Here is a 10,413-nt window from a genome sequence, read left to right as displayed (position 1 = left end):
TGCATAAAAGCTAACCTCCAAATCACTTTTACAACCTATCATTACAGTGCCTCACACCATCACTTACTGCACAATCCAGTTTGGTTTCCAAAATTCTATCTTCTAAGTAGCTCCTTTAGCAGGACACAATTTATAACGGCTTGAAAGTATCATTGTTCTAGAATTCTCCCTGCATGAATAATTTTGATAATCGCTGCATGAATTTTCCGGCGAAGTGTTGGAGAAGATGACCGAAAACATATTTTGAAATTTCAGAGGTTCATTAATCTTTTTGCTTGTTTTCTGGCGCGTTTTTTGAAACAAAACCTCACGAACAAGTTTCTACGTTGATTGAGAACGAAATCGGTGTACGGAGGTTTCGCGACCTCCGGCGAACAGAATTGGCGAAGATGACTGGAACAGTTGTTGCATCCAGAATCACTCAACAATAATGTTTTAGCGGTGATTTTTTTTTATCAGAACAGTATCAAGTCCTGCTTTATTGCTTTTGTAAATTCCTCGCCGGAAAAGAAAACAGAGTCATGAAGAATTGCGAATCGGAGTTGGTTTCACTGCTAAAACTGGCGTACGAGATCAGAGAAATGGTGCAGTGTTGAATTACGAATGGAAATGGCGTTTTCCGGAAAATCAGTGAACGACATTGGTGAGCGGTGAATTTTTTGTTTTCTGATTTGCGGTGAACTTTGTTGTATCAATTTGTTCTACGTAAACGAAAAATTACTCGAAGAATTACTCGGTGACGATTGAGTCACTAAGTTGAGGAAAAAAACGATGCACAGGTTTGATTCAAACACTGGATTTGATATTCAGTTGAATTGTTTTGTGGTCAATTGAATTGAAATTGAAGCCTCGGGTAGGTGAAGGTTGATTTTATTTGCTGTAGTGAGTTTAGGGCTCCAACTGTTTGATAATAGTACTGAAGTTCTGGTTTTGGTGTTTGCTGGAATTGTTTTCTGGTTTTGGTGTTTGCTGGAATTGTTTTCTGGTTTTGCTGTTGCAGTTTCAATTGGAACTGTGTTTCTCAATTTCAATTGAGTTTTGGTGTGTTGCTTGAGTAAAATTTGCTGGTGCAGTTTAGAGAAATTTTTGGTAGCAGCTGAAGTAATTTTTCAGATTTGGTGATTGTTCACAGTTGAAATTTTCCTTGGTGTTTCTGGTTTTGGTACAGCAGTGCTTTGTGAAATTGGTTCAAGTCCAGCAAACCAACACGTGAAGCAGTTTTCAATTTCAATCTTTGGGGATTGATGGAAATTACTGATTTGTTTTAGTGCAGATTTAATGTCTTCTTTAATCATTTGAATTTTGAATTGGTGAGTATCTGTGCGTGAATTACATAAGGCATTGTTGAATTTGAGTGCATGCGTGAAGAGTTGAGGTGCAGGTGACTAAAGCGTGAGAATTGCTGAAAGTTTGCAACTAGAAAAAAAAAAGGTTCTTGTTTGCATCATATTTGGTAGAGCTCAAATGGCAAGAGTGCTGCCCACCTTGACACCTCAATCTGAAGACTAGTAAAACTGGCCATGTCCATTTTACCTTATTTCACAAGCTTGATAACTAATGCTACCCCAAGAGCCTATATAGAACTGACTTGCCTTTTCAGCTGCTTTTCAATTCTTGTTCAGTTATCTTTAGATTTAAAGCACCTTGTAGCTTCAATTCGTGTTTTTTATAATGTCTTCTTGTTCATCTCGCTCCTTTTCTGCTACTTAATTAACTACTATTTCATGCTGTAAAAAAATTAAACACTTGCATTTTGATTATCATTGTGTTATTGACTGGTGGAACTAGGCAGTCTACTGATTTGTTTTCATTTTCTTTTTAATATATAGTCTAGTAGAGGTGTTGTGGTGCTCATCGACATTGTCTTCTGGCTAGTCCTTTATCCATTTATGACAGACAAAGATTTCCGTCTGGAATTTGTAAGTATTATTGATCCTGTCCCTGGTCTGCCATTTATCTTTTGGTCCTAATAAGCTGTCAAAACTACAAGAACGTTCAGATGAATATGCAGCTCTTATCATGGAGGAGTTGGATCCAGATAACCTTGGATGCATTGAGGTTTGTATTCTATCAAATTACTGAAAACTAATAATTCACTAGAAATTGAGTTGGTTGATTTTTTGTTGTTGTTCAACTGTCCTAATAGATAGGAACATACTTAAAGTGTGGAAAGCAGTAAGTGTTGCCTGTGTGGGGAGGAAGAGTAAACTATGCCCCCATCTCTTTTGTACATGCAAAGTTGCGTGACTAGTATGGTCAAAGTGTTACGAAGTGGTTTGGGGTGGTATCGACGGAGCACTGCGAGCCAAAAATGCACTTTTTGAGCTTTAAGATCAATGAGATGAATAAAAACGTTAATTAGTTGTGGGATTGTGTGTGGATAGCAGTGGTAGCCAAGTTGTGGAAACATAGGAATAAGAAGATATTTAAAAGCGGTAGGATAGACCACAGGAATTTTTGCAATGGTGCAAGTGAAGGTATGGTCATGGGTGAATTCTAAAGCGGGTGTGGTAAGTTTTTCGTATTTTGGCTGCCGTCTTGAACCTTTGGCATGTATGAAATATGTTAGAAAATTATAGGTGTTTTGTTGTATTGCGGGGTTGCTTACGTTTGTCAGCCGTGATCCTCAGTTTTTCTGTTCTGGTCTGTGTATGGTTTTCTGAGGACTGTGTTTTGTATAAGGGTTGAGGTATTCCTGAAATACCTCAATTTAATTTATTTATTTTTTGCGGATAAAAAAAAAAAAACATACTTTAAGTCTTAAATTTTATTTTATTTTCCCTTCAAAATTTTCAACTCACCCACTGCATATGCTTGACCATGCCACTAAACAGCCCAATACTTCAGCCTATTAGTGAAGTATGAATAACAAGCTGCTTTTCCTAACTTTTTTTAATAATCACATGAAGAGTTTTTGAAACTTAATTGAAACATGTCATGTTTATTTTTGGTTGCAGCTACACAACTTGGAAATGCTTCTATTGCAAGCACCATTACAATCAACTCACATAACCACGGAAAGTCGTGTGATAAGTCAAATGCTGAGCTTGAAACTGGTCCCAACCAAAGAGTACAACCCTATAAAGCGTGGCTTCCGGGCACTGGCTTACTTTGTTGAGGACAATCGGAAGAGAATCTGTGTTATTGCTCTTTGGCTTTCAATTTGTGCTGCCCTTTTCACTTGGAAGTTCATCGAATACAAGCACCGTGCCGTGTTCGACGACATGGGCTATTGTGGCATATCAACCAAAGGTGCTGCTAAGACCCTCAAGTTCAAAACATGGCCTTAATCCTCTTACCCGTTTGCAGAAACACCTTCACTTGGCTCAGAAGTAAGACCAAGTTAGGCATGGTTGTTCCCTTCGATGACAACCAAGGTAAACATGCATCAATGGAAAAAACACATTAGAATAATTTCGTTTTTATTTGCTAATAATGGTTTTGATTTGATACAGGTGATAGTTTTTGGCCTTGCAATTGGGGTTGGGATACATGCAATTGCTCATTTAACATGTCACTTCCCAAGGTTGTTACATACAACAGAGGAGGAATATGAGCCTATGAAGCAATTTTTTCGAGAAGACAGGCCCAATAATTACTGGTGGTTCGTGAAAGGGACAGAGGGTTGGATGATAACCATTGTGGTGCTCATGGCTATAGCCTACACTTTGCTCAACCCTGGTTCCGACGAAACAGGCTGAAAATCCCCAAGCCTCTCATAATGCTCACTGGCTTCAACGCCTTTCGGTACTCTCACCATCTTTTTGTCATCGTCTATGGCCTTTTCATCGTTCACGGATACTACTTGTACCTCACCAAGAAATGGTACAAGAAAACGGTATGTACGCATGCATGCACTATTACCCTTTAAGTTTGCTTCATATGAAATGTTGTTCTTAATTCGGTCAAATTTATTTCCACATACTTGGATGTATAATGCAATTCCTGTGATACTATACGCATGCGAGCAATTGCTTCGTGCTTTCAGGTCTGGCAACAAAAATGTCAAGATTTTGAAGGTTCAATATTAATACCACAGAATTCACCTTCTCCCTTGAAGTTTTAATTAAATTCAATTTTGCGTTTTTGCTATTAATGATGTTGGTTTTTTAAATAATTAAGAGGAAGATATTTTATTATCTTTGCTGACAATTACATTTATAGTACTTGCAATAACAAACTCTTTAACTAATTTTATGAACAGTTACCTAAAAATATTAAATCAACAATTAAAACAGAAATAAAACAGACAGAATTTTCAACACTCCTCCCACAGGTTCTTTGTGATCCACAGGTTCACATATTGCAACGTTACATCTATGATATATGTTAGAGAGTAATCGATTGCCTTTAATTGGTGGATCATCTTCTATTTCAGATTTTTGCATCTTGAGAAGCCCTTGACTAGTCAGCTCCTCCTGAAATAGATCTAATGAGAAACTTTTACCTCTCATTTGTACCTTGAACAAATCTGGTCCTGTAGCATCCTTGATCAAACAGTGGTTATCTTCAAACAACACCTTGAAGCTTTTTTGTAGCAACTGACCAACACTCAATAAATTTTGATCTATGATAGGTACATATAACACATCAGTAATAGTTTTAGTACCTGAATGTGTTGCTAATGTGTTGCTATCTTGACCTTTGTGATTTTTGAAGGCTTCAACTCCTTGAAAAGTTTTTTTGTCATAAGTCATGTGATTTGTGCATCCACTATCAATTAGCCAAGATGCACTTGAAATATTGTTGGAGGAACTAGTTGCAATGAAAAAGTACATCCTCCTCCTCATTTGCAAATTGAGCATTTACATCTTGTTGCTCACTTTGGTTTCTACAAATGACTGCTTCATGCCCAAGTTGATTGCTTCTCCATTTTCTTGTTGGTTCTGCTTTATCATCTTGCTACCTTTGTTTCTCCAACCACCTTCATGTTTGGCTGTTAAGGCTCCTTCTATTGCTCTATCTTGTCTCATGGCTCTTCTTTGTTCCTGTGCTTGTAAAGCATTTAAGAGCTCTGCAAGAGAAATTTTTGATAGGTCCTCTAGGGTTGTTATGGTGGCTTCAAACCTCTCTGAAACAGTTACAAGTAGTTTTTCCACAATTCTTGAATCTTTTAACAGAGATCCAAGCAACCTCACTTTGTTGGCAATGCTTAGAAGTCTGTCAGAGTACTCTTTTATGGATTCTGACTCCTCCATCTCTGCAGTTCAAACTCCCTGATTAGATTTAGCACTTGCATTCCACGAATCCTCTCATCACCATCCTCTCATGACTCCTCCATCTCTGCAGTTCAAACTCCCTGATTAGATTTAGCACTTGCATTCCACGAATCCTCTCATCACCATCCTCTCATCACCTTCATATTCTGCCTTGAGGTAATCCCAGATTTCTTTTGCTGACTTCAAGGACATTATTCTTGTGAATACCATAGGAGATACAGCTGCAAATAGACATGCTTTTGCCTTTGATCTTTTCATCTTCTTTTCCTTCTGTTATTTTTTGTGCCTTCTGTTATTTTTTGTGCCTTCTGTTATTTTTTGTGCCACAGTAGGGTTTTCTTTCTACAATTTCTCATAAATCCAATGCTTCTAGGTAGGTCTCCATACGAACAACCCACATTTGATAATTGTCTCCATCAAAGACAGGTGGTGCCATTGTTGAAAAATTGAAACCTCCTAACTTCCATTGATGCACTCTACTAACTTCCAATAGATCCCTTAAGAAGAAACCTCACAGACTGAAGTTGGTTTTTTAGAATAATTCAGAGGAAGATATTTTATTATCACAATTACATTTATAGTACTTGCAGTAACAAACTCTTTAACTAATTTATGAGTAGTTACCTAAAAATATTAAATCAACAATTAAAACATAAATAAAACAGAATAATAAGATATCACTTGCACTTATGTGCATTTATTTGCAGTTAAAAAACAGAATTTTCAACAAATGACTATACACTAAATTTTTTAATGCTTTTCTTTAAAATTCAGGTGGCAGTGTAAAATCCTTTTTTGAGGTAATAGTGCCTTCCCTCATTACTTTATTTCTAAATGGCAGTAGCATTATAGATTTATGCATTCTTTCTAAATTTTAATGTCAGTAGCATTATAGATTTATGCATTCTGTTGATTTATTGTTTATAGCATTTTTAGTTGTACTTCTCTGAAATTATTGTAGCAGAGAAGTAGTTGAAAAATAATTTATTTTTTAAATTTATATTTTTAATTATGGTACATATTTATATTGTAAGTTTTTCATAAAAAAAAAAGTGTTTCAATTAATAGAATAAATTGACATTATGAGAAATATATGTGATCGTTGAAGAATATAATATAATAAATTGACATCATGAGAAATATATGTGATTGTTGAAGAATATAATATAATGTGGAAATGACTTTTGTCATATTTTATGTTTTGTAATCAATGTTAGGTTTTCATTTGTATTACTTCATAGAAGTATTTGTTTTTTTTATTGATTCATCGTAGTTTAGTAATTCATATTGTATATTTGAATTTGAATTTCAATGTCTACTTGATATTTTTGTATAAATTTTAATTTAGTTATATATATGTATAACATGTTAATGAATGTTATATTTGTTTATTTGTGTTATTTATTGAAAAAATTAATTTAACAAACATAGACAAATAAATACAATATATGTAAATAATTGTGGTTTAAAAAACATATAAATGCTTAAATGATAAATGAATGAAAAACAAATGTTCATAGCTCTGAAACCTATGGTATTTTACAAAGATTCTGAATCCTACGGTATTTTACGGAGGTTCTGAAACCTATAATATTTTACGGAGGTTCTGAAACCTAGTATTTTACAAAGGTTTTGAAATCCATGATATTTTACAGAGGTTGTAAAACCCATAATATTTTACGAAAGTTTTCAAACTCATGATATTTCACAAATGTTTTGAAACATATGGTATTTTACGGAAGATTCAGAAACCTATGATATTTTATTGAAGTTTTGAAAGACTTTTATGGAGTTTAAAATAAAGTCCAGAAACACGTATCCCTTGTTTTTTAACAGTTTGGGGGATGGAAGTCGAATTGCCTTTTTCTAGTTCCCCGAAAAATCTATTTAATAGAAAAAACTGCAATTTGAATAAATGACTTTATGAAAGTTAAAATTTTTTTTCTTGCGGTGACAACTTTAATACAATGTATAAAACTATAATATATTTAATTTATTTGTTGTCATATAATAAATAAAATCACATAAAATAAATGGTAATAATATATATATATATATATATATTTATAAAAACACACAATTGTATATATATAATAATAAAAAATATAAATACTAAATTAATATAAATACTAAATTTTATTTTAAAAAAATATGATTTAATAATAAAATTACGAATATAATGTTTGTTGATCTGTTGTTCCCGCTAGTAATCTAGCATGTAAACTATAAATACTTACATTCTATAAATTTTAACCATTTTTTATAAGTTTTATTTGCTTACATTAATACAACAATGGTTAAATACTACTTGAAAACGTTATTTGACTTCTTTGCTCAATAAATAAACCCTTAACGAATGTATTAGAGATTAAAATCAATGATTCAATAACTAAAAAATTGATTTAATACTCTCACTTCCCAAGTGCTAATATGTCATTTTCTTTGAAAGAAAAATAAAATCTACAAAAGAGAACATGAGACAGCGATAGATGAATCATTGCTGTATTTTTCTCATTTTTGTGAACTTTTATTTATCGTTAACCCTCATGATACATTATTTTTATTATTAAAATAAATTAAATTCCAAACAAGTTCTATATAATTCTCAATTTTAATAATTTTAATTATCATCTCACCACATATATACCAGCCAACGAATTTAAGAATTTAAATTGTGTCATTTCTTTTTAATTTTGAACTGTGCATGAGGCAAACTGAAAATTTTAAATAAATAAAATACCATGATGCAAATAGTCATCATATATGGTATTACACATAAACCAAACAACTTTACATAAGAAAAAGAGTTACAGTTAATTGTGCAGTGATGTTGCTAAAGAGAGCATTCATTGAAACTGAAACTGAAACTCATACTCTTCCAGTTCTGGGAGGAACAAATTCTGAAACTCCAACGTGGATAACTCCCGTGCATAGCAGTTGAGTTGCGCTTACAATTATCGTGATTGTTTCTAAGGTGCGCTGCAAAAGTATTTGGAAATTTCTGGTTATTATTATTAGAAACCAAATTATGAGTGCAGTTCCGTGATTAGTTACTGTATGTGTTGGTTTCATTAGAATTATTACCAAAGAGTTGTCGTTTATTAACAGATAAAAATGATTTAGTATAAAATTTTGTTTACCAAGCAGGCTAATATAATGTTAAACCATTGGTAAATGACAAATTTGTTTGGCAGTGAATTGAAATTGTAGCATTAAAGCTAAGGTTACCAGGTTTGAGTCAGTCCATCCAAGTTCAATCTCTTTGCATGCAAATCTGGAACAAAATAAGCAGCAATTTAGTCTCTGTTGGAATGGTAGAAATTTGACTAAGTAGAAAGGAGAATGGGTGATGAGGTTCACCCCATGGCTAGTAGAGTGAGTGCCCATGTAGTGAGTGAAGACATGGCTGCTGCATGTAAGCTGGGAGCATCCCACTGGAAAATGTTATTGAGTCCAGTGAGTGAGGTGGTGAACCCCACAACACCAGAAATGAGAGACAATATCACGAAGAAACCAGTTGTCATGTTTCCCATTGGAAAATATATTGGAAATAGTCGAGCCCGATGAGGGGACAAAACAGATGCTACCATACAAACAACTCAGAGTCAGCCTAGTCAATAAACACCACACACACCCTCCAACTAAGTTCAAAATTAACCAACCAACAACAACACTTACCTGTTTCACCAGACCTTTCAATCCCATAATTCACTGCCCAGGAAGCAATCACAAGCACAATGAAATACAACACGAGATTCAGTGCCAAGAGGATTGAGGCTACTGATTTGGATCCTGTAGCCATGGCCCGTGAACTTCAAACACCAACAAATCAGACTGGAACCTTAACTTGTCCTTATTCTGTGAATGGAAGGTCGGCACATATATATATAAACCAAGATTAACTCTCCAAATTGTATTATACTAGAATATTGCTGGCGAAAGGTTGTTCTGTAATGTGGTTGTTCTTTGCTCTCAGCATTGAGAAAAAGTTTCTTGTATTCAAAGAAATGGCTTGTATTCTTTGGTCATGAATTGCTTTGCCTCGTTAAGAGGAAAGGAATTATATGGCAGCGTAGAAGGGAAAACTTTGTATCTATCATTATCAGAGTGAGAAAAAAGTCCACAACACTTTAAATAAAATATGAGACTACTTATAAGTTTCTTACAGATCACTCAAAACACAACACAAGCGGTAGACAACAACTGCAAGTGCTTGAGCAGAAGATCATGTTACAGAGCAGAAATACATAATAAAAGGATGTAAAAAAATACTCTAAACTCCCATAAATATTAAAGACTACAAATAATACATTGTATTTATATTATTATTTTTATTGTTATTATTATTATTAAACTTCAGATTTCCAGCAGTTACATCACCGGTGATTTAATTTAATTGTATATAGCATTGATTTTGATTGTCCGACCAAATTGCTTCTAACATTAAACATATACTTGGTCTTTGTTTATTTTTTTTTCTCTGAAAATGTTTGCTTTGTTTTACTTGAATAACAACCTTCTTCATTCGTTTTATTTAATTTTCCAAATTTTATATTAATATAAAATTTCTATTTATTAACCAAATTTCCTGTAAACAACTTCTAAAAATAAAGAAAATTATATGTAAGCAACTTATTCATTCCATTTACATTAATAAATGAAAATATATGTAGAAAATAAAATAAAAAATTTAATAAAAAATCCTACGTGTAACTAAAAAAACTTAACTCCTATTTACACAATGAAAAATATATTTTACGTCACGTTATGGAAAATCGTACATTGGAGCATGATATCCATGTGAATAATTTTTTTTAAAAAATATACCATCAATAAATTTCAAAATAAATTAATTTAGTAAATTTACTTAAATATTATAACGCACTAATTTTAACGTGGAGGTTATTAAGAATTATATAAGGATAAAACTAATAGGGTATAATTATATACTATTAGTATAATGTATTATAAATTATAATTGAACATAAAATTTATGTATATTTTAACTTATTAAATTTGTAGATAGGTGAAATAACTATTACACAAGATGTTTTAAAATATAGTTTAAGTTAAATAAAAGAATACAATATATTTATACCTATATATATAAAAAGATTCTCCTCTAACCGCTCTTTTGGTATACACATTTACTTTCTCATTTTATTCTTATATCAATATTTTATTTTATTATTTT

At 32.9% G+C, this 10,413-nt stretch overlaps 1 protein-coding gene and 1 pseudogene across 2 annotated transcripts; one reads left to right on the top strand and one right to left on the bottom strand.

Annotated features, from left to right (window-relative positions):
• The first annotated feature begins 1,923 nt into the window (after positions 1-1,923).
• Positions 1,924-4,050, top strand: LOC137839453 (respiratory burst oxidase homolog protein B-like; annotated as a pseudogene). Its single transcript, XR_016519645.1, has 3 exons — positions 1,924-2,058; positions 2,958-3,377; positions 3,456-4,050. The product of XR_016519645.1 is annotated as a respiratory burst oxidase homolog protein B-like (transcript).
• Positions 4,051-7,875: 3,825 nt separating this feature from the next.
• Positions 7,876-9,271, bottom strand: LOC137806949 (AWPM-19-like family protein). The gene is made up of 4 exons (XM_068607347.2): positions 8,898-9,271; positions 8,580-8,802; positions 8,448-8,493; positions 7,876-8,198 (listed from the first exon to the last, which is right to left on the bottom strand). Exons 1-4 carry the CDS (start codon positions 9,019-9,021, stop codon positions 8,088-8,090), a joined length of 504 nt encoding a protein of 167 aa, XP_068463448.1. The 5' UTR covers positions 9,022-9,271; the 3' UTR covers positions 7,876-8,087.
• Between the last annotated feature and the right edge of the window lie 1,142 nt (positions 9,272-10,413).

Source organism: Phaseolus vulgaris, chromosome 3, assembly GCF_051622355.1.
Source record: "Phaseolus vulgaris cultivar YP4 chromosome 3, ASM5162235v1, whole genome shotgun sequence".
Classification (NCBI taxonomy): domain Eukaryota; kingdom Viridiplantae; phylum Streptophyta; class Magnoliopsida; order Fabales; family Fabaceae; genus Phaseolus; species Phaseolus vulgaris.
The sequence above is the reverse complement of the archived record's forward strand: the minus strand, read 5'-3'. Positions and strand labels throughout refer to the sequence as shown.